The 25,852-nt window shown below is 41.5% G+C and overlaps 1 protein-coding gene across 2 annotated transcripts in view; it reads right to left on the bottom strand.

Annotated features, from left to right (window-relative positions):
- Igsf11 (immunoglobulin superfamily member 11) overlaps positions 1–11,740 on the bottom strand; it is a 112,403-nt gene extending 100,663 nt beyond the window's left edge. Inside the window, exon 1 of one of the 2 annotated variants that reach the window (XM_051191470.1) lies at positions 11,473–11,740. In XM_051191470.1, coding sequence (XP_051047427.1) covers positions 11,473–11,524 — 52 coding nt within the window. In that variant the 5' untranslated portion in view covers positions 11,525–11,740. The remainder of the gene's footprint in view (positions 1–11,472) is intronic. The other variant, XM_051191468.1, reaches the window with a different exon arrangement.
- Between the last annotated feature and the right edge of the window lie 14,112 nt (positions 11,741–25,852).

The raw sequence follows: 25,852 nt of genomic DNA, 5'->3' as shown, positions 1-25,852 counted from the left end.
ACCAAATAAAATCAATAATTCAATATTTTTGTAAAATATTAATCTAAAGAAAAAGTCAGGAATGAGCTACAAGTTAAGAAGTGAATGGGGATGCGCTACAAGCTAAACAAACATGGATGAATCTTAAATCCACATGCTAAGCAAAAATAACCACAGTAGACTGGTAAGTTGTACAAGTTAAGGGCAAGAAGAGAGGTGAATAGGTGAAGCATGAGGAGTTTTTGGAAGCAGGGAAACATTGTAGGAAAACTACACTGTGGTGGTTGAAAGAAAATGGCCCCCAAAGTACACTATTATAAGTTGTGACCTGTGGCGGTGGACTTTGAGGTCTCCTATGCTCAAGCTATATCCAGTGACTCTCTTCACTTCCTGTGGCCTGAAGATCAAGATGTAGGGCTCTCAGTTCCTTCTCCAGGACCATGTCTGCCTGCATACTACCATGTTCCACCATGATGATAATGGACTGACCCTCTGAAACATAAGCCACACAGTTAAACACAGTTAAATGTTTTCCTTTGTTAAGAGTTACTGTGGTCATAGTGTCTCTACACAGCAACAGAAACCCCAACTAAGACATACACCATCTTAGATGGATGGCTGCAATAAACCCATGTTAGGCAGGCTATACACTTCAAAGGAATGGATGAGAAAACTTGAAAGGAGCCATAAAATATGTGTAGAAAGATGAAAACCTGTGCAGTGAGATGAGTTAATGGGTAAAAGTGCTTACTGCCAAGTCTTATGCCCTGAGTTCAATGCCAGGGGACCCATGTGGTTGGAAGGAGACAAATGACGTCCCAAAGCTCTAATCTATACATATACATGTGTGCGCGTGCATGCACACACACACACAGAGAGAGAGAGAGAGAGAGAGAGAGAGAGAGAGAGAGAGAATAATTTTATTTTGAAAATTAAAGACTAAAAACTACCATTTCTTTTCTATCATCTACCTTTCCATTTTTTTTTCAGAGACAGGGTCTCTCACTGGCCTGGAATTCACCAGGTAAACTAGCCTGACTGACCAGCAAGCCCCAGTGATCTGTCTGTTCCTGCCACCCCAGCACAGGGATTACAAATGTGTGTTCCAGATCCAGGCTTGTTTTGCCACTAGCTTTTTATGCCTAGGTTCTGAGGACTGAACTTGGGTCCCTGTGGACAGCAAGCACTCTGCCAACTGAGCTATACCTCCCAAGCCCCCCAAAACGTATCCTGTGGGTCTCTGTGACCCACCACAGCCAGCACAGCAATGATCCATGGGAGGCAGAAAGGTAGCTGGGTTCAACACAACTCAGTAGTCAGTTGGTTCCATATTTGGGAGTCTAAGCCCAGGTAGTTTATTTTAGGCATATTTAATCACAGTATAATCTGGTAAAATGATTTTCCTGATGATTAACTTAGTTCCTGTGTAAGACAAATCAAAACTCTTTATACAGACATTTTCCCATAAAGGTGAGTTCTATAGACTGTCTACACATGATGCTTTCCATAGAGATAGGGTCTATAGATTGACAAGCTCAAAAAGGGGCTTGGAGGGGGTGATCTGGTATCTTGTCAACCACACAGATAGCACCTAGGTCACACAAGCATATTTGCTTCTGTGTGGATAAAGGGCGATGCGCCCCTCCTCTGCAAGAACAAGCCTGTGTGTTTAACATTTGGATTCCCCTAGTGCTTATATTTGAGCACATGGACCTCTGTGCCCCCAACATTATCCTTTAAGACTTCTGGAGTTTGCCATCATTATTGACAGGACAGGAATTTAAAGAGGGCAACCCCTACAGGAAACTAACCCAGCAAAGAGTAAAGGATGGATTGAAGCGAAGCACAATTATTAGACAGAAAACTGAAACGATATAAACTTAATGTAGATAGAACTTGAGAAAGGAGTGGCTGAAAATAGCAAGAAGGTCACAGGGAAGAAAGATATTAAAGACTTGATGGTTTTCAGTTACCAACCACGAGAAGAAATGAATGAGCTTAGCTATGAACAGGTCATGAAATCTCACACAGGCTGGCACTTGGAGAGTATGCTACAGCCACAATCAACAGTGCTTATGATCTAGATAATATCAGAAACAGGGCCAAGAGCAAAAATCAGTCTACCTGGGCTTTAAACACACACACACACACACACACACACACACACACACACACACACCACCACAATATCTATGTAAAATGTCATATGTGAAATGTGATTTTTTTCCCCTTAATGTATTTGAAGGGTTCCCAAAGGTCAGACTGTGAAATCTGAATTGGTTTATGAGCCACTGTTGGGAAATAAAAGGCTGGGGAATGGCACGAGCATCCTCTGTTCCAGTCATAGAGAGCCGGGCTGCCAACTGCCACTACAGAAGAGGATCTGGGCGGAGAACTTGGGAGGAAGTGCTGAAGAGTGCAAATTATTTTTGTGTTCACGCACTTCATCATCATCAGTTTATAGAGTGTTTGTTAGACACTGAGGAGTAAGCAGATTTGATTTATTTTAATGCAGGCAGATGGCTTGGTCATGGAAATCGTGAAGAGATTTACCAAGTCCCTCCATCAGATCAAGGACATTACGGAATTAAAGGACTCTAAGGGACCCTACTGCTCGATAGCCCACGGTACACTTTCTCCTTAATGACAAAGACAATTTGAGCCTCTCATTCAAAACAAGCACAGGGTGTGGGGCAAGAACACAACTTATTTGTTCAAAGGACTGTGCATCATAAGAATGCACCTAGCAACACAAATTGACCAAGAGACAACTACATGTTTTGAAGCCACTGAAACTGCAAACTAAGAACAATTCATTCACAGTTCCAGGAAGTATTTTCAGGAAAATGACTCATGTTTAAGTTTCTGTGGTGGTCTTGGCTATCAAGCCTAAGAATCACTTCTTATTGGTATGGCTTAGCTTTGGGAATAATGTATTCACCTGAAGAAAAAAAAAAGGTTCTTTTAGCATGGTAACATATTAGGAGATAGGTGTCTGAATCACAAAGTTGTTTTGGCCCTATCAGCCTGACTGATTCTGCACATCTTAGAGACCGTCTGGCTTTGTATGCAAACATCATCTTCCACTAAAACACAAAAGAACAGCCTGGAAACACTACTAATGGCACAATGCCCATCAATAACACAACTGGCATCAAACAGTAGACTGGCCACACCCCTCAAAGCTTTCAGTTTAAGAACCAGTCGTCTTTTGGGTAGCTACAGCTTGAAGTTGTCTTAAAGCTTATGGCTTCTTATTTTTTAATCAATGTTCCAACAGGGAAAAGCTTCTCCATCCGGGCTACAAGGTAAAACTCAGACATCTGCCTGTCTTAAACAAACACAAATACCTTCAAGTCGAGCAAAAGCATCAGATGCAGCCACTTCAATAAAAAGATGCTCACCATATTCATGCCCTCTTCTGACAGAGAATCTGTGTAACATCTGAGGTTGGGGTGGGATGCAAAGGTACATCTTGCTAAACGAGCAGACATCAGTCTCAAAGTAAAAACAATATTATTTACATCTTAACTACTTTTTATAATCTTCACAACAGATGGAGATAGTCTAACCACCTAGAACTCACCAGGATATCTTACTATGGATGGAGGAGGGGGAAGGAAAAAATATCCAATAACTATTTTTGTGAAATTTTCCTTTCAAAACTAGCCATAAAAATATCTTCAGCTTGTTTTGATACTGATGACCTTACCACTAGAAACTAAAAGGATAGATTCCATAATCTAATTCCTCCATCCCCCATGTAGCTGCAAGCCTGGAGAAGACATGCCCAGGTTACTCCTCCAGTGTGTACTCTGCACAGACCACTCATCTCCCTGACCTAAAAGGGCCAAGCATTGCCCCTAAGCATCGGCTATATGCCAGGTGTTATGTTAGACCCCCCATTAATGCAGGGTATTGTCCAATTTAGTTTTCCTCAGCATAAGAAAGAAGTCCTTTTCCTTCACAAGATAAATTCAAGTCTGTGTGTTACATAACATCCATAAGGTCACAGGAAAAATAAATAGCAAGATGCTCATTTTAAACTCAGTTTGGCCGACTAGAAAAGTGCATGAACTTTTGAACAGTTCTCTTCCCCCCCCCAATAATTTAGCTAGATGTGCACATGCAAGTATTTCTACTCTGGGTAAGCTGACCTATAGAAATGTTACTTAGACACAGATGTACAGGCTGAACATGTTTGTATAGTGAACAATCATGTTCACTACAATATCACTGATATCAAAAACATACAGGCACTAGAAAGGCACAGCGATGAGGAATTAAACCATGGTGTTTATGTGCTATGAAGTCTAAAGTGCTACCTAAAGAAAGAAATGAATGCATATTACCGATGGGGAAGAGGGTCTAGCATTAACTTGCAGAGCTTTAAAAATAAATTACAAACCATTATGTCGCAGACAGATTTTTTTTAAGAAGAAACTCATCTGTGTGTGGGTTTGTTTTCTGCTAACAATAAAGTCTAGACCTATGCACAGAAAACCAAGGCATCCTGTGGGTGGAAGTCAGGATTGAATCATTGCTTATATACATGTACAATAAATGACGACGTTACCCTTGAAAATTTTTAACATAAAAATAAGCATATACATATAGCTTGATTAATGTCTCCAAAATAAAAGAATCCCATTGCCGCAATACTAGCAGACCGAGAGCAGACATGAGCCTCACAGCCTTTCAGAAAGTCTGTGGGATGAAAACAGACATTCTTAGTAACATTAGAGCACTGTTTCCCTCCCACCCTGTGCTGACATCTGCAGGGGTGGCGCATAGGATGCGGTGGGTGAAACTGCTGGTACCTTATCACTTGGGCCAAGGACGCTACAGAAAGTTGTACTGGCAGGCCCTGGCCTCCTCCCCATTACACACTCACCAGTGTGAGTGGAAGAAATCTAGTCTCATCCATGTCCTTGATGAAAACCAAACTGTAATTTAGCTAGCTCCTGACCCTTTCCTTTAATAGTATTCCATGTCACACATCAGTCACATACAGTACACACTAAGGAAAATGGCTGTCCCAAGGGAAAGCACACCATAACCATGTGTGCTCAGAATTCGGAGAATACACCATTCATTCTCTTATTCTCTTAGTTCAACACTAAGAACAGCTCACAGACAAAGGATAGTGGTTGAGATTCAAGACCCGACAGACGTTTTCTGGAAACTGGGCAAAGTAAAACCTTTCCAGTTGTCTGCTGCCGGTGTTATAAAACTGGAGCAAGTATTAAAACATCACAAAATTCCTATCTAGAGTGACAACTGTCTTCCTTAAAGTCTATAGTATAATATACATCAACAGTTAAGCCAATGAACTGGTATTTTCCAGTAGCTGGGGTATAATGTTATTAAAAAAAAAAAAAGATGTATGTGTGAATGACCTACTCAAAGTATAAGACTAACCAATAGATTTTGAGACAGTAAATGTGAAACAATTAAAGAGATGCCCAATTTCCACATTGCAACCAATCTTTAACAAACATACCACATTTTGGAAGGATAGTGAGAGCACCCAAAATTATATCACATTTTAGAATAATATAAAGAGTATCCAAAATTATATAAAAATACCGGGTCAGACAAGTTTCCTAACTTTGGCAAAACCAAAACAATGGACTATAATGCAGATAAGGCAGAAGCAGGTGCATGCTAATTAATCAGACTTTAAAGAAACTACTAAAACTATCAAAGAGAAACACTGGTGTTATTTGGTTTGGGTGGGAATAATTGTCAGGAAAATATGTTGTTTCTAAGTGAGTCTCTGGGTGATTTCATTTCTAATTTCCAGTGCAGGAAATACATAAACAAAGCACTCTGTGACCCTTTGCAATCTTTAAGGCCAGAAATATCTTTGCAATTGGGTATCACGTTTCACACACACCCTACTGTCTTAAGTCTTGACCAGCCTGGTATAGCAACCTATGTTTACACAAGGGTAACACTGTAAGTCAGCTACACTGCAAATTGTTTAACCAATGAAAGCCTAAAACAATAGCCCTACATGAAGATGCTGGCATCACAGGAGTTGTGTTAGTGTGCCTTGGCCTGTGTGTTGCTGTGTGTTTTGTACTGACAGATGATCTTGACCCAGGGACTGATGTGCCTAATTAACAGCGATGCTCCTAGTCCAAAGAAACAAGGGAGCTCTGTGATAGATGTTTGGTGTTGGCAGATAGTTAAACCACCTCAAGTACATTGTGAGAGGGCATAACCAACCCTGCAGATGGAGAAGATGTTAGCGTGTGAGTCACAACTAGTGTAAACTATGAATGAAGAGAAAGAATTAGGAGGGAATAATAAAATAATGCCCAATCCCAGGGGACAGATGACATAAAGCCCCCACCTGATTTAGTTAAGACACCATTTCTAAAATGAGCCTCCAGAGTTTTAGGTGCACTGATGGGAGGAGCACTGATGGGAGGAGCACTGATGGGGAGGAGGGACTATTAATGGGGTTACACATAAATGACTCTTGCTTTCTTAGAAAGTAAGTTCTAACCTAAGGGTTTGACAATGGACCAGGTATGGAAGTAGGAAGCTTCAGGTTACAATGAATTGCCAAAAGCCTGAGATTATTTTACTACAAGAGCAAACAGGGGGAAACATACTTCAAAAATCAACAAAATCACAGATAAGGTAAGAATCAGTCAAAAGCTGTAAGTCCTTATATTTTTAATATTTCCAAACAATTCACAGAATTTATTTGAAATTATGAAGGTAACTCTGTCACCTCTTCTACAAAATGTATGCAAAACCTTAGTATAATTTATAAATCATACATAATGTGTATTACATATGTATAATTATAATATAGACTGACAGGAGGCAAAAACCAATTCCTAAAATGACAACAGAGTCCACATTTCTTTTCAAAAAGAAAGCAATATTCTTTTCAGGTATTCCAAGAACATGCACAGAGTGACCTGCATAGAACAAGGAGGAAATAGCCCATGTAGTTCTCAGCCTCCCTCATATGCCCACCAATGCCCAGATGCCGAGACGCTCTCTGCATCTGTTTTTATGGTACCGGTTGTTGTTTTTTTATCACTACTTTAACTAGGTACAATGAATAACTAGATGCAGCCAAGAATGACTAACCTGTTTACCCTCGGAGAATTTGATGCTACCATCAGAAAGCCATGACATACTCCAAAACAGGCGAGAAGGGGGAGAAAAAACAAATGACAAGAGTGGACATTAGCAAGAAGACAGTAGAGAAAACTTGCATAATCAGGGATGTGAACCATGAGACTTTGGACAGGGATGTGGGGAGGGGGTATCCTCTACAGGAGAACCTTGTTTTGTTTCCAGTGGTGAGATTTCCAACACGCTTTTATTTTTTTCAAATTTTTAAAATTTTGAACTAGTGATTTTAGGACTAGCCAAGCTGTGGCTCCATTAAGATAACGTTATGCTCACTACGTCACCCTGTGTACCTGTCACCCTCAATGAAAACATGGCATCTATGTTCCTATTCACAAATATACTGTACTTGATCCCCAAATCCTGACCTACATCAGCCAAAGCCAATGTTAACCTAATTCTCTGAAAATTCTTCTAAAAAAAAAATGTACACTTATTTCCTGAGCTCAGTGCTTCCAGGATTTAAACTTACTTACTCTTCCCAAGAAAGTACACCATTAATATCAGTTTACCTACATCTTAAGATCCAAAAGTTTAGTCAATCAAAATGAGGGCCCTCTTCCAAAAGGAAAAAAAAAAAAAAGCAGCCTATATCCACACCTGCAAATATGTATTGGTTTCATCCTAACCTAATCATAAAAATTGAGGGATGATCATTACAATCCGCTTCTTCCTGTAATACAGGAGCAAGACAGAGCCACACAGCTTAGCAGCTACACAATCAATGATGCTGGCCGTGGTACGATGGGGCAGAGCGCTGGGGAAGGTCTCATCTGCAACTTAGAAAATGCATCTCTCCTTCTGATTTCTCATGTCTCCAACAAATGCAAGCCATGGCCATAGTCGCTCTTACACACGAAGTCCTACACAGGGGATGTCAACTACCCAGATGGCTTTGGAAGCCTACCCAGGGACTGGCGACCTCTCTTGAACCAGTTGTTCACAGACATATGATCAGGAGAGGACCTGACACCCTCCAGATGGTGGGGAGGGGTGCTCTTCTTGGAGTGCAGGCTGAGACCTGTTGGTGCCAGCTAGTCTTCATCAAGGGGGAAATTGTGGTGTGTGCTTACAGCAAGAGACAAGGCTAGAAATTCAGAATTCCTATTTCAAAATGTCAAACATAGGTAAAAGCTGAGGGAGGCAAAATAAATTATTGGCCCAGATAACAATAGACCTAGAACCTTTATTTTAAATAAAGTGCTTCTAGAGGAGATCGGTGGAAGAAAAGGGTGGAACGGAGACCATGCTTCATTGTATAGCGCAGATTTCGACCATAGAACTCATTATGTGGTTCAGACTAAGAGGGTCTAGAACTCGTCATCTTCCTGTCTTGGCCTCCCAAATGCTGGGATCACACACATGCACCATAGCAGGTTTAGAGAGAATTTGAAAGCCAAAGCAACAATTCCCCAGCTTTGTTCCAACTCCAGGGAACACTGCCCATCCCACATTTCCTGTTACTGGGAGGATACAGAATCTTGTGCCCCAACACATCACCTTGTCACTACTGAAGTGTGAAAACACATTTGAAAATGTGCCATTTACCGTTACCAGGGGCTAAGAGCCCAAACAAACGCCTTTGCCATTGCATCATCACCTAGGATCTGATGACACTTCTAAGCATGACATCATAAAGAACTCTGAATGACTTAACTTTAAACCACTTCCTAAGTACTGCAGACTGAGCAAGCTAAACTTCTCTAGCATCTTCACATGGTATCTCTCATCTTTCAAGAGGGTCAAACTACAGATCTGACTAAAAAGTGAAATCTTCCCAAAACAGTTACATACTTAAATTTAAAGCTGGGAAATGGGAATTTACAATCAACTTCTCAAAATGCCAACACTAAAAAATTCAAGGCGCTTTGATATGGCCTTTAAAACTATCTGCTATTATAAAGGAATCCCCGATAGAAGAAATAGTTCAGATATTTCTTATTCACTTGCAGATATCGAGTTTCACTATGTAGCCCTGGCTGGCCTGGTTAGCCTTGAACTCACAGAGATTCACCTGCTTCTGCCTCTGCCTCCTGAGCCCTGAGATTAAAGGTGTGCACCACCACCATACCTGGCTCGTATAAACTACTTCTAAGCCATTGATGGAATTACACCGAAGTAAACTTTTCTAACAAAATTCCCTATGAACTTAATTAACAAAATTAACAGCAATGTCATGACACCAGTTTTCCTTCTTTTACTGCAGAGGCCCTTCTATTAGTGGTGTGCTGTCCCTGTATCACCTAACCCTAACCCTAACCCTGCATCACTGCTGCCGGTCACTTATCCAGAGTCCACCTACCCAACCACCCCCCTTTATAACAGACACACCACAATTCACTCAAACCAATGTTGCCACTGCCTGGTTCAAGAGCTCAGTTGGGACACAATATTCTCCTGGACACCGGAAAAACAGCACCTCCCTCCCTCAGCACACCCTCCTGCCCTGGCACATAAGGAAACTGCCCTGAGGCCTTTCCCAAGCCCTAACTAGCACTTTACCTACCATCTCCACCCCTCCCTCTGCCCTTTCTCTGCTCCTCCAATTAGAAGTCTGCCCTCTCAAGAACATGCCCCTGAACTTCCCCTCCATATATGCTCTGCTCCCACTGTTCCTTCAGCTACGGAAGCCCAACCATTCTCAGTTTAGATCACCTAAATTCTGCACAACCCAAGTCCAGATCAAAAGTTAACTCCGCAGTGAATAAACAGTCCTTGATGTCACTACTCATCACTTATCTGTCACACCATACATGATTTGGGCATGCTGATAGCCCAATCTCATGAGGGCTGCAGACAAACTTGATATTCCCCCATTCTCCCCCCACCCACACACCAGATGCCCTCATGCACCCAGTGGCAGCAGAAAGTATCTGTTGAACAGAGGACATGTTTTTTTAAGGATGAAAGTGGCTCTACAGAATAGACTATCCGGAAGATGGAAACTACGCTGGAAGCCTTCAGAAGCACTCTAGTACTGAGTAGTGATAGTTCTACCCAAAGCAAAGGCATAAATCAGGTGACTGTGCCTGGCTGATTCTAGAAATGAAATTACCCCTTTAAAAGTACTGCCCAATAAATTCAAAATCAACCCATACCCAAACTCTATTGGCCAATGAGCCAAATTTAACAATAGATTTCCCTATCAAAAACATTTCAGCTGATAGGCACAGCATACAGAAGGACAATCCCCATCACAGCTGTCCTTAAAGCAACATTTATAACATTCCAGATGTGCTCAAGGGTTGTAAGAAGGGTAGAGAATTCTACAGGCCTGATGAGAGTGGTAACGGCAAATTCAATTTGGAAACCCAAGTGCATGAAAGTACATATTGGTGCATATGACTTATCTGTATATTGTCACTAGAAATATGGCTACTGAGCTCCAATAACTCAGAACTCTCATGTTTCCCTGGCATCTACCAAAAAAGGTATGCTTAATGTTTTGCTACGCTTTCTCCTCTACTAGGCAAACAGTCTAAAATTGGGTTACTTTAAGATTAGCCATTTTAAAAAATGACTGGAAACCTACAGAGATATCTAGAGAAAAATACAGTTAGTCACTGCACTCTACACCACTAAACTAGCTTGATAAATAAAAGCCTTCAGAACAAATTTCCGTAAACCTCGGCAACCAATTAGTTGAGACAGAAAACTTAACTCCATGAAACAATGCACACACAAAGGGGGCATTGTATAAAATGAAATTCAGAGCCTGCATATGATGGGGGGAGACAAAACACAAGAAATATTAAAGTAAATGTGAATAAGCAAATGCTTTTAAATTCTTCCTCATATTGCTACATTCTATGTACTTTCATGAGGCAACTTTGGTCCTTCAGTTATGAAAACTAAGAGTGTAAATAAACTTTGCTTTTCGGTTTAATCGAGTAGACTGATGCATTAAATAAATATATATGTGTGTGTGTGTATATATGTATATATGTGAATGGTTAATCTTGCATGTGTTTTAAATGTTATAATGAAGCTACATTTTTAAAAATTGCGAACATACTTTAATCAATTTAATTCTTTCTAAAAATCTCCATCTTCTAAAAGGCTGCGGAAAAGCTACAAAGTTTTCCAGGAGTCTTCTTAGTAAACGGCGAGCGATTCTAAACGCGATTTTCTAACTGGACCGGCGCGAGAGTTCCCTCTGGGAAGTGGCGGCCAGGAGCCTCTCAGGGGTTACTGCGCTGGCTCGCTCGGGGACACCTGGGTGACGCGGGCCTCCACCATCCACCACCGGCCGGGGCAGCCACTTCCCAGCCTCTGTGGGAGCCAACAGGCTGGGTCCCGGCCGGGCGCACGGGGCCGGGCTGGGCTACTCACCGAGCAGCGACAGGAGCAGCCAGGACTCCGGAGCGGAGCGCCGCCGAGTCATACCGGAGCCGCCGCGGGAGCCGCCGTCCACCGGGCTCCTAGGCGGCGGGGTGCAGCAGGGACCGAGCGGGACACGGGAGCACCCAGGCCGCTCCGCTCCGCCGAGGCTCGGGGCAGGCTCGGGCGTCCCGGGCTCGCCGGCCGCCGCGGCCACCACCAGCCGCCACAGCCACTCCCCCAGGCTCCCGCCAGCTATTCCCCAGCCAGGGGCTCAGCGCCCGCCTGCCCACTCGCTGAGCGGTCTCCAGGGCAACCGCGGCTCCAGCGCGACGCCTGGCGGCCACCCGCAAAACGCACAGCTAGCGGTGCTCGGGCCACCTGCTCTGCCCCCCAGAACTCTGTCAGGGCAGGATCTGAGCAGCCTCCCTCAAACCTAACGTGTCTTTTGGATGCAGTTTTTAGACAGTCCCTACTCTGTTTGGCCGTTTGTAACACCTCCTGAAACCCAACTAACCTAAAAAGACCTAATAACCAATATTGTCACTATTGAATCTTACAAGGAGAATTAGCCTCACCCCAGGGATGAGTTCCCTTATTGGTTGTCCAATGCAGAGTTGTCAGCCCTGAGTTGTCAGCCCTGAAACTATGCACAAACAACAAAAAAGCAAAATGAGCAGGTTATATCTCCAGGATGGATGGTTGGATGGATGGATGGATGGATGGATGGATGGATGGATGAATGGATGGATGGATATGGATGGACAGATATACAGATGATAGATATACATATACATTTATGTATATGCAGATATGCATAGACATGCATATGTACCTAATAACGAAAAAGAGACTATCAACTTGAGAGTGAGGACGACATGGGAGGGTTTTTATATAGGGTGCCTTAGGAGGAGCTAGAGAGAGACCAGATGGAGGGTGAAAGTGATTAATGTCATTTTAATTAAAAAATAGGGTGCATTCATCTCCCAAGTCCTGGGATTACAGGCCTGCCATCATGCTTGCCATTCCCCAGTGTTTTAAGAGGCCCCTTACATTGCTAAAGTCCCCGTAGACTGCCTTTAATACTGAGTGTAGAAGTGCCTGGACACTGGCGGCTGTTACTTTAGATGGGTTTTACCTTTTCCTCCTTGTTTGCTGTGATTACATTGGAGAGACTTTCATAACATTTGAAATTGCTTTACTTATTTGAGCTACATTACTGCCTTTCCTTTCCCATTTGGGTTTCTGTCTCGCTTTACAGCCCAGAGCCATTTTCTGCTTCCACATCCGCACTGGACCTTTTAAACTTGAGAACATGCTGTCCCGGAACTGCCCAGCCATGTGGCCAGCTTCTGAACAACATAGATTAGAATTCCTGGAGTCGTTCGGAATTCTGAGCCCCCTCACCTCAAACAGTCTTCCTAGGACAACTCAGAAACAATAACATGCTCAGAAGCAAGGCACCACAGAAAACATTCTTTAAAAAACTAATGCATTGGCACAAAGACTGAAAGCTATGTAGAAAACAAAAAAGATTAAGGAAGTAGAATTATAGATATGCTTTTCTGAAAACTGGAATGTTATATTTTGACGTTGAAACAAAGGAAAAGTAAAAATGCCAGTCACTCAGGGCTTCAGAGGGCTCAGTGGCTTAGAGCACTTGCTGTTGCAGGGGACATGGGTTCTGTTCCAGTACCCACATAGTGGCTCACAACCATCTGTAACTCCAATTCTAGGGGATTTAACGCCCTCTTCTGAGGGAACCAGGGACATAGGTGGTATATATACAAACATAAGGCAAAGCACCCATAGACATAAAAAGTAAATACTGTAAAACATGTCAATAATAGTAACAAGAGTACCATGAAAAGATAATTTGTTCTTGTGAGTTAGGGATGCTTCGGCTCCGCTTACACTCCTATTTATTATTTATATTAATAACAAGTTTAGCTTTTCAGTGCCGGTGTCCTCTCTAGCTTATTCATGTTTTTACCCTTCAGGGCAAGTACTAGATTTTATTTTCTCCAACCAGTCCTTTACTCTCTCTTGCATATAGTCTTACCCTGTCCTCAACAGGCCATGGAAACAATATGCGTAGAACAGAAAAGAAGTTGTGAAGTAGTCAGTGCTGCTCAAGAGCATTTACCATGCTCTGTCATCATCCCAAATTTAAGTGCTATATAATATTTAGTTTTCAGTTAAACAGATACTCTAAAAGCCTGTGTGAAAGTCCTAATAAAGCAAGTTGCTGCTACACTTATTACACAAATGCAGTAAATATTAACTAAGTGCAAACGCTGGTTTGAGGCACTGGGCAGAAGGTTAAACTAAAACCATGTGGTGTAACCCCTGTCCCCAGATAAATGCCACTTGTACCTGGACTACATCTATGCTATCACAAATCAGAGAAAGAATAGCCTCTTTGTCACCATACCAAATCACTGCCCACTGGACAGGACTCACTAGGACACAGTGGTATCGATTTGATGGAGGAGCTCTTGTAATAGGAAAGACCCGTGTGGCTTCAGAAGGAGGATCATGGACAATCAGAGTCTGGGAGACACAGAATCACTCCGGTCATCTGGTGCATGGTGAACTCAAGGGAACAGATGGGGAATTAGGAGCTCCAGCGCTGGACCCAAAGACTCTCAGCCGTTCACTCTCCCAGGAAACACAGGGAAGGTGTGATATTTAATTCACAGAAATACCACCTCCATGTGCTCTGAATGCATTATTAGTGAGGATGAATTTCGCCATGGTCTTTTATCCTAATCTGCCTATAACCACAGCGGGATTTCTTTAAATCCCTTAAGCATTCTGTGTGAAAAAGCAACAGACATTTGTATCATGCTTTATATTTCAAAGTGTTTTTGCATATGCTATCTGGTTTGATCTTCACTGCAATGCCAGAGGGTAGGGAAGGTCAGATTATAACCCTCCTTCACACAGGAGAATAGTGGCTCTCAAGAGAACCAAAGATACCTCAGGGATTGCAAACACCAATAGGTAGAACCAGAACCAGAGTCTCACATGGTCCCTCTGGCTTTCCTGACTACATTAGGAAGTCATTTAAAGACGTCGTGGTGTCTTAAAGCTAGTCTGAGAAACACTGAAGTTGTCTCCCCAGTATTTATCCCACCCACTCTCTGCCCCCACGGGACCATCCCCGCTTGCTGTGGGTGATAAAACACACTCCACCCCAGATATGGAACCCACAACAGACCAAAGTACAGATACCACTAAAGTCCAACTTTTTGAACCAAGGAGTTTTATTGCGTTGCTTGTAGGAATATGGGTGAGGGTGACATACAGGGGTAGAAGTGACTCCAAGACCAAAGGTGACCCCAGCAAGGGCGACAGCTCACAAAAGCTGGGAAACCTGGAGCACACTGCACAGCCTAGAGGCAGCTCAGTAGGTTGGAGAGTGTCCTTTGCATGTCTCAGTTTATGGGAACCTCTTCTAAGCAGCTCTTGTCTGGCAGACCTTGCAACAAGCCTCTGTTTACTGTGGAGGTCAAGGCATAGTGCATCTGGTCAGTTTCAGGGAGTTCTTGAAGCTTTTTGTTTTGTTTTGTTTTGGTTTTTTTTGTTTATTTGTTTTTGGTTTTTTTGTTGTTGTTGTTTACCTCCCCAGCAGGATAGAATGTTTTGATCCTGTAAGAGACTGTTAGACAACACCCCCACATTAGTAGTAGTTGCATGGGGTTTACTAGGGCAATTGTAGCTGACCTAAGGAAAAAAATGGAGAAGTGTTGGTGCACCAGTTCAGGTCACTTGAAGAAAGAAGGCATTCCAGGATGAAATGTTAAGGCCTATGAGACCACAGGAAGGTCCAGCCTCTCCGATGGCCTGAGCCCAGAACAGCCATACAAAGGCATACTGATTGTAACATAAAGTATTTCCTCATACCAAGGTCCCTAATCTAATTCACTTGTCTTACTAAAGGAGAGTTTCACATACCCCCATGACTCTTTATTATGTATCATTTGCAATACACAATAACACAAGTCTGTATTGTGACCAAAGTCGTGGGATGGCTGCACTGCCCGGTCAGCAAAACAGTCACTGTTTTCCACAAGGATTCTTCAAGGTCAAAGTACCTCTACAAAGTTCCTGTTCATTCTAATATCTAACACACACACACACACACATACACACACACACACACACACACATACACCCATCATACAGCAACTCTGCTAAAGTCCTACGACAGAGAATAGAAGAGCTGAGGGAAAGAAGCAGGTAGGACTCTACTGTGGTTATAATTGAGCCCTCTTGACTCAAAACATAGATGGCATGAGAACAGATTCAACTTCTACCTATCCAAGTTTAAATTGAACACCAGATAAACTTTTCAACCCATCAAAATGCTGGGCCATCTCTTTGCATGATCAGCTCATTTGTATTCAAGAATGGGAACTGAATTTTATTATTGGCATAGGAGAAATATAATTAAGAAAAAGCGATGGAATTATAAAGCTTTCTATAGCTAAATATAAATTACTCTCAAATTAGATATTTTAAAGTATTAATACCACAGATCCCTTTCCATTGATGTGTATAAATTAATTATTAATTGCATATAAACTTGGAGATTTAGTATTTATGGAGTGTTTTATATGGAAGTTATTTTAAGGCTAGTAAAGAGCTGTTTGGGCTGTTTACTTATTCCATAATTATTTTTGACCAGCTGCTTGGAGCCAGGGGCTGTCTACAGTCACAGTTGGTCGTTTTGAAGATAAAATATGAGGGATTCTCCTCACCTTATAAGGAGTTAGGGGGAAAAATCCCTAAAGTAACAAAGAAATGTATCAAAACGATACAGCAAGAATGCCAGCAAGCATCCCTTGTGTGCTGATGTACATAGAGCATTTAGCATTTCAAATGCCCTTCTGAAAGTTGAGTACAGCCTGGCTTGAGTCTCTTACACACTTCTTCACACCCCCTGGCAGCTTGGGTTGGCCGGATTCACACAGAGGTGAGTAGCAATCTGTCTTCCTCCCAATGTTCAGTCCCTATCACCATTGTGAGTTTTGTCAAAGGAAACCATCCCTGCATCTACATCTACTGGAAAACCTCAGCCCCTTCTCTTTAAAACTTTTCCATCACAAACACATTAGTATTTTCAAAAAGTTGCTTTTGTACAGGACCCATTGTAACAAAATACATCTGAATTCTTCCCAATGGCAAATTTTAAATGGCATCAGGGACTTTTAGAGACTTGACAAGAGCAATACTTCAAGTAGCATTTTACATGTCACCTAAGAGTGTTGGCACAGTCCCTTTGCTATGAGGAAATTTTATTAACATTATGCAAAGTCTCCCACCAGTTTTCATTAAGCTGGTCTGCTTCCAACTCACTGTTTACTTTTATATGTTGGGCTATCTTGGAAATCAGTTGTTTCCCTCTTTCAAATCCTGGTGGATTTTTCACAATTATGAACATAACTCAGGCTCGTGTTTCTAGTGACAAAGACTAGAAAGCTTGACTGATGAGGAAATATGAAGCTATAAAAGTTTTAAATGAACTGATGATCCCTCAACAAAACATAGAGAAGAGAAGGCAAAGGTCAAAAGGAAAGGAGAATTGTCCACAGTCTATGCTGAACACATTGATGACTTCCCATATCCATCAGGCCATTGGGTCATTCCTTTGTTCAATGTGTTCCTGAGTGTCCATGTCAGTGAAAAAGTGAAAATTCGTAACACTAGAGAGGGCCTGTGTTCATTATCTATTGCTGCTAACCAATCCCTCAAACCTGTGACATAAAACAACACCGCTTAGTATTTTACAGGGTTTGGAGTGAAAAATTAAACTAAGTCCTAGTGAGATAAAAATCAGGATATTGGCAGGACTATGCTCCATTCTGGAGAGTGAAGGGCAGAATTCATGCCTTTCCATTCCCAGCCTCTAGAACTTACTTTCTACCCTGAGCTCATAGTTGCCATTCTCCATCTTTAAAACCAACGGCAATGGGTCATGCCTCCTGCCACTGCCAGGACAAAAAAAAAAAAAAAAAAACAAGAAACAAAACAAAAACCTAGGACTTCTGCTTCCTTCTTCCAAGTGTAAGGATTCTTGTGGTTACAATAGGCCTACTTGGATAATCCAGGATATCCTATTTGCGGGTCAACTGAATTCTCATCTCCTACAACTCTCAATTCTCTTTTACCATTTAAGGTACCAAGCTCACCAGTCTTAGGGATTAGAAGGTGGACATCTTTGGGAAGCCACTATTCTGCATGTAAGAGTTTTGTTGTTATGTAGTCTGTCTTAACTGACAATCATATTGAAGATTAAAGGTGTATAAAACCAGGTGAGGAAGCTTACCATCCCCTTGCCAACTGGAGCACTCAGAAAGTGGGCCCTACACCTCACCTAGGCAGCACAGTAGAGCTGACCATGTTGACAGAGGCATGGGTAAGCTGGCCTGAAGAATGTGAGGGGCCCTGTTCTCATCTGCCTTACAGTGGCATGGGCTCTGCCTGTGGCAGTTGGGAGAGCTGGCCCTGAGATCAGGAGAGCAGGAGAGCTGTCCCTGTCCCTCACCAGCCACAGCACTCTGGAGAATGAACCCTATACCTTACCTGAGCAATATAGTAGAGCTGGCCCTGGTGATGTAGGTGTGGGTGACCCTGCCCTGAGGGTATGAAAGCCTAGGCTTTTTCTCCTTGCTTGCATAGGGTGAACTAGCAGGGGCAGTGCCAGAGAGCTCACCCTAGTGTTGAGGGTGGGGATGAGCTGGCGGGCTGAACAACCATACAACCGTCCAGGCCCAGAACAGGAGCTATGAGTTGGTCCACCCCATCTCTAATCTGCTGGAGCACGGTCCTTCAGGATATCCATGACTCAGGCAACAGGACATCCAAGAAGAGCCCCAGTGAGGGCCCAGTGTCAAAAGCAGAAGCCAAAGGCCTCTAGCAAGACCAATGACTCTGCAATGAACACTTGAAAGTAAAGATGCATGAATAAAAGGGAAACTGTGTAACTCAATGTGTCAGACTACAGCTTCCACTACAAGACTTTTCTTTTTTTTTCCTTTCCTCTTACATTTTATGTGTGTGTGTAGGGGGGGAGTGGGAACTGAGGGTGGATAGGAGGGGACAGGGAGATGAGTGAGATTCATGCTATGAAAGCCACAAAGAATAAATAAACGAAAATTATAAGTCCTTTACAAAGACATTTAAAAGTCTGTTCCCCTGTTGTGATTTTAGTGCTCCATCACTAACTTACTCTCTCTTTATAAACAGTCTCTTTCTTAAATGGTCTTATTTAATATCTTCTCCATCCAATATAGCCCCAAAATGAGAATTTTTTTCTACTCTAACAGCTCAGTTCTCAATGCCTTTAACAACATATGACAGTGGCAGGTATTGAAAACTATTTTAAAGACTTTTTTAATTGTATATGTATGTGTGGTTTTTGCCTGTGTGTATGTGTGTGCACCATATGCATGCCTGGTACCCATGGAGACCAGGAGTATCTACATTCCCTAGAGCTGGAGCTACAAACAGTTATAAGCTGTCATGTGGGTACCCATAACTGAACCCACATTCCCTGCAAATGTAGCAAGTGCTCTTAACCACTGAGCCATCTCCCTGACCCCTGAATAAAGTTTCAATACCTGAGTAGAAGAAGGAAGCCCTAAGAAATGTCACAGGAGTGAAATCATTCAGAATATATTCTCTGCCCACAATGATATAAAGAGCGGCATCAACAAACACACACACACATTTGGTATTAGGAAAGGTGGGGACATTTAAAGCCAACTGTGAAATCATAAGAAAACTAAAATGTAGTTAGAAAAATTCAAATATTTTATGCTAAAGCCTTAGCTAAAGAAATTACTTTAAGGAAAACTTAAAATGTTAAATGCTGCATCCATTGAGACAAATAAAAAGACATAAACTATATAGGTTAATAGTTTTGATAAATAAGGTAAAATAGACCAAGTTTAAGAAAGAGGGGAATAGGTACTTTTAAAAGGTTAAATTAGCCAGATTCTAGTGAAACTTGATTAAGACTTAAAAATAAGACATATCGCTGAATTGGCCATATTGCTGGTCATGGACTGCAGGGGTGGAGAACAGGGGCACATCAAATAATATTAAAGATAAATATTACTACAGATGCCACACAAATCTAAAAAGTTAAATAACAAACATTTTTTACTATAAATTTGGAAACTTGGAAGAAATGAACAAAATCCTAGAAAAAAATATGACTTAATACATATATAAAGATAAATACAAAAACTGGATACTCACCTATGATGAAGTTAATTGAATAATAAGTTGATTTTTTTCTTAGAAATAAAAGCCCAAATCTAGACTGTCAACAGAATTTATCAAATGTTCTGGAGACAAAAAAATGCAATATTTTGAAAACTGTTTTTAAAAAAATAGAGATGTTCATGTTAGATTGAATGTCAAATATTAAGAAAGGTAATAGGAGGGAAAAAGTACAGGCAGAGCAACACACATTAGCACTTGCCAACCACACCTAGCCGTGCTATTGTGGAGGGATAAAACATCACACCAGTCGGATATCTTTTAGAAGTATAGCAATGGTTTAAAACTGGAAGCAAATCGATAATCGTTCAGCAGATTGAGAATACAGGAGAAAACCCATGTGATCATTTGGTAAAGAGTCCACTGAGAACCCTGGCTGGGAAAGAATGAACTGTGGAGTAGATGATCAAGTTTACTGGAAGCACATTGCATAAAGAAGATAACACACTTGACTCCCTAGACTCTGGGCTCGTGGCCAGGTCTGAAATCATATCCTTTCTTGGCATGAGGGATAAAGGATGTTGTCTTTCGAAGCACAAGGTGAAATCAGCCAAGGTCTCATCATCAGCCTCAGAGTCTGTAGCTTCCATTGCTATCCCATCTCTTGCTGTATCGCTGCATCACTTGCTGGATCACGGAGAACATTAACTACCTTTTGGTATTGTTACAGCCCACAAACTAAAGAATGTGAGAACAAACTAATCACTTCTGTACTAAAATCTTGAAATGATAACTGACAAAACTTTGAGCTATATCCTGTTATCAAAAAAAAAGTATGTAATAAACAAATGAAAGATTTTGGCTCACCATTTCAGATGCTTCATGTCAAAGTCAATTGGTCCCATTGCTTTGGGCCTGAAGCACGACAGAACATTACCACATCAGGATCGTGTGACACTGCTTACCCAGCGGCAGCTGATAAGCAGAGATGAAGACCCTAAGTCCCCAGCAACCCAATTCCTTTCATCAGGTCCCATCTTACAGAGTTCCACCAGCTTCCAGCAATCTAGTCCATTATGAGTCTATCAGTGGATCCATGCATTCATTGATCAGAACCCACATGATGTCATCACATCCTAAAAGTTCTATTTCTGAACCCTACACTGGGGACCATCTTCAGCATAAGATATTTCACATTCAAGCCACAATGTCTAATGTGAGAGCACTGAGTGATGTTCCAGTCCTAAGAAGAGTATATCTCCTGTGTATCTAAGTACAAACGAAAGGAAAGGGCATGAGTAGGTGCTAAATGTTCAATTTGAGTATACTTTGGTCAACATTTTCCACATCTAGGATGTTTAACTTCTGACATCAAGACCTCCCTCTGCCCAGTATACAGAAAATTTCTCAGTTTTATTTGCAAAGAAAAAAAAAAAAAGCTTTTGAGCTTTTGTACCTCTGGGAACCCATATGCAGCCACAGAACAAGATGTTAGCCAATAGGACAGGCACAACTCTGGAAATGTAAGCCTTGAGAAGGAGCTGGCAAAATGGCTCAGCAGTTTTCAGCTAGTCTTGTAAAGAGCCCAGGCTGTGTTCCCCAGCCCCACACAATAGCTGACAACTTTCTATAGCTTCTATTCCAGAGGTTCTGAACTCCTTTTCTGGCCTCAGACACAAGGCATGAACATGACATGCATTCATACATGCAGAGAAAATATTCATACACATAAAAATAAATAAACCTTAAAAAATAAAGCACTAAGATTAAGGTAAGAGTAGGAAATAATGAGATGTAAAACTAAGGAAGAAAGCATTCCACCATCCACTGAGCAGAGGAGACAGATGTGGTCCCTAAACCTGAGACCAGATGTTTGGGTGACTCTGGGAGCTGCCAAGAAATCTTCACTGAAAGGTTTCCTATAGCATCATTTTGACTACCCAGCTTCTAGTAATGATTCATCTCCGCTATAAGTTTGATGGACTTAGAATCACTAAAGAAACACACCTCTCAGATGGAATAAAATGGAGAAAGTGAGCCAAGAATCAGTACTCAACTGCCTCTGCTTTTGAACTACTATGCTCACAAAGTAACTGGCTACCTCACATGCTACCATTCCTTATCCGCCATATTGGACTGTGCCCTTTCAAACTGTAAGCCAAAAACAAAAACAAACAAACAAAAAAAAAAAACCTTCCTCTGCCAAGTTGCTTCTGACAGATATTTTCCCCAGCAACTAGAGCAGCAACTATCACGTCCCTCTTGGTTGCTCATCATGCTGTGATGTCCAGGCTTCCTGTCTATGAGCTACTCAAAATCTGGGCTTTATCTGCTGTCATTTGTCACCATAAATTTCTATTCTGGAAACCAATGTTCTGAAGTTTTTATCTTTCTAGGTTAGAGGTACCAATAGACTTATAGTTCAAAGATTTAAAAAGTAAAGAGGGTTTTGAAGGCTAGACTTGATTGAATTCATCAGAGGAAATCTGTGTAAAGGAGTAATATCTGGGCAAGAATGCAACATGCAAGAGAAGGAAATATAAGATTTTGATGATTTGAATTGCAGGCAGGTGGCTTCAATGGCCAACGTGGGAGTCAAGGTCAGAGTCAGAGCACAGTGTGCAGTTCATATTTACATTCAGTTCATACTATAGTATATTTACTATGTGAGGTATGCCTTAACCTATGGAAGAGGTAAAATGCAAATTCTCATTCAAATCCTCCCAGTAACCCTGTGCAATATGTTATGCCTCCCTTGTGACGTTTAATAGTCATTGTCAACTTGACTGTATTTGGAATAATCTAGGAGACACACCTCTGGGCATGTTTGTAGGGGTGTTGCCACCTTCACTGAACAGGATGTCCTGCCCTGGGTATAAGTGGCACCACCCATGAGCTTGGGTCCCATCCTGAATAAAAAGAGGAAGAAGCTAAAATAGCATCCATATTCACCTGTCTCTGCTTCCTGACTGTGGATGCAGTATGACCCACTGTTTCACACCCTTGTTACCATGCTTTCCCTGTCATGGTGCTGCACCCCTTAAATCATGTCCCATAACTCTCTATCTCTGTCTCTCTGTCTCTGCCTGCCTCTCTCTCTCTCTCATTTTTCTCTGTATAACAACTCTAGTTGTCATGGAACTCACTTGCAGACCAGGCTGTCCTGGAACTCATGATCCACCTGCTTCTACCTCTTGAGTTCTGGGGCTAAAGGTGTGCACCACCACTGCCCAGCTGTGCCATAACATTCTTTTAAAGGGTACTTTGTTATAGTAATGATAAAAGTAACTAATACAATCTGTTTTTCTGGATAAAGGAAGCAGATTTAGGGGAGATGACTGAGTGGTTAAGAGTACTGGCTGATCTTCCAGAGAACTCGGGTCCAATTACCAGCACCCACATAATAACTCCAGATTCAGGAGAGCCAATACTTTCTTCTTAGTGAACACCAAATGCATGAGGCACACAGACAAACATGAATGCCAAGCACCATATACATACAAAAAAGCATATTTTTAGAAAAAAAATGTTTAAAACCTGAGGTTCAAGGGAGGTTTAAACTGCATAGTCAGATCACATTACTCTTACACAGTAGAATCAAGCAATATTACCCAGGTTTCTAGTCTATAAGGCCAGGAAACTAAAGTTCAATACCTCTGTTTGAATTATCAATGTTACTGCTTGCAGCTGATAATTTTTCTACTCTTAATACTAAAAGTTTGTTCAAACTTTAGCCTATCTTCTCTATATCAGCTAATAACCCTCTTCCTTGACATTGAAATAAGATGCCAACCTTTTAAAAATTAACCTGAATTTTATATTTAGTAAGAATGAAGACTAAATAATTCTTGTTTTTTATATGGTCCCAATAGTAAAATTTAAAATATCCCATAACAATTGCAACCTAAATTAAAAAACAGTGAGCTATGCTGTTTCTATAGTAACATAATGAAGAAAAGATTAGATGGCCTACAAGATATGTCAATTATAATAAATCAGTCTGAGATTTAATATGATTTTTAGAAAAAAAAAGACACAGGCATGTAGTAAATATCACCAGTGTTGTCCACACATGAGCATCATGTGGAGTGTGATATGGTATGAAAACTCTCCTGTGCATACTGCTGATCTTGGGACCACCTTCTTCATACTTAGTGCACTTCCCACGCCTGGAAACATGTCTTGCCATGGCTCAATGGAGAAGTTCTTTCTGCTCAGGAGCAGCTTCTGTGTTCAGGAGTCAAAGGCACTTGTTTGCCTACTATGGTGGTTCAAATGAGAACAGCCTCTGTCAGCTCACATGTTTAGATACCTGGTCTCCAACTGATGGAACTGTTTGGGGAGGATTAGGAGGTGTGGCCTTGTTAGAGATGTATCACTAGGGTTGCAATTTGGGGTTTAAAAGATTCCTGCTATTCCCAGTGTACCTTTCTCTGCCCCCTACTTGTGTATCAAGATGCAAACTGTCAGCTATTTCTGCCACTGTACCTTTGCTCCACCATACTGCAACAGAATGAGCAACCCATATGCAATACTGAAACATGTGAGTCTAAAATTGCATGACAGGTAAACTAATTTAAGAAGCCCAAACACAATAGCCACTCATCAATAAACCTCTCTGACAAAAACCATACTGTGTACACGAGTCACCTAGTGTTGCCCCCATGAATCTTGAATACTTGAGCTCAGCTTCTCCTCTCACCTCAGCTCCTCAGCTTCGGGGCTGTGGATGCACAGGATACCCTGGGGCCTCGGGAATGCTACCACCACTGCTCCTCAGGCACTCACAGATGTTGATACTTATGGAACTATTCCTGAATGGAATGAATGTCAACACATAATCCTTGCCCTGCCTACACCTCAAATAGCCATTCTTAGTTGTTTTACCAGACTCCTAAGAAGGTTCTGGCATGATCAATAACCAACAAAAGATGCATCTTTAACCAGCTTTTCCCCTGTTTAACTTTTCCTTCAATTGCTCTACTTCTCCTGAAAATTCTTCTCAAACTAATTATACATAAGCTTTGCCTCAGGCTATATCTTCGGGAGAATCCAGGCAAAGAGACCTCTATTTACCTAGATTTTTAAATATTTGTGTGTATGGTTCTCATTATGACTCAGCTAAAAGCTTTATCATTTTGTTTTTGTTTTGTTTTATTTTTGTTTTTGTAGTATTTGCTATTTTAAATCATGTCTGCATTCTAAGAATAGCTCTCTTCCTGTCCTAGATATTCTGTAACATCTCCATAATGTAGCTCTCTTGCTATTAGAATCAAATAAAGTATATACAAAACAGAGCTTTGGTGGCTGAACTTCTAAGTTATAACTGGTTTGCTCAATTTCCACTCTGCTATGTAGTATAATACCTTTTGGGAAGTCAATTTACCTCTCTATGCCTCAACTACCACATTTACAAAAGTGGAATACAATTCCTACTTCACAGGTTGTTATTAGGATTCAATGAACTAATATGTGTGAAAATGTCCATTACAGTGCCAGGAAGATAATCAGCCTGGCAAGCAAGTACCGCTAGCTGATATTATTACCATTATCAGCAGAATTGGCTTTACTTGAAAGCCTGCCACCAGAAAGATAAAGCATCCATTTTATAGACTTGCTATTTCCACCTCCAACTTTTCCCTGGATCTTATTTTGAAGATGTACATAATTGCCTGCATTTGCTTGGCACTGAGGATCAAAATATCTCTGTAAAACATTGCAAGAAAGCCTTCACAACTATCTTTGAGAGACTTCAAAATATTACCACTCTTACAAATACCTCTTCCTCACAGGCAGTCCTTCCCATTGCTGACAATACCACTGGATTTTCACAGCTCTTGGGCAGTCCTTCATCAACTCAGCAAGCACAGAAAATCCCTGGTGGTGTTGGAAGTGGAAGTTAAGGCATCACTATGCAAAGGGCATGCATACACTGTGAGTGAATAAGGTAACTGGGTTATTAGTGACCAGCTAGATGGCCAAGAATTCCTGGGGTCTTGTTGCTGGCTCTATATCTACTCCTTGCCTAGCTACAGTTTAGCACTCTCTGGAGCCATTTTGAACTATGACTGAACTCACCTATGGAAGTGATTCTGGGTCCTGTATTGCTTGTTTTTTTCCCAGGGAAGCTTTGGTGACCCCAGGAAGAGAAGGTGAA

This window comes from Phodopus roborovskii, unplaced genomic scaffold, assembly GCF_943737965.1.
Source record: "Phodopus roborovskii unplaced genomic scaffold, PHOROB, whole genome shotgun sequence".
In the NCBI taxonomy this organism is placed as follows: Eukaryota; Metazoa; Chordata; class Mammalia; order Rodentia; family Cricetidae; genus Phodopus; species Phodopus roborovskii.
Note: the sequence above shows the minus strand (reverse complement) of the source record. Positions and strands in the feature narration are given on the sequence as shown.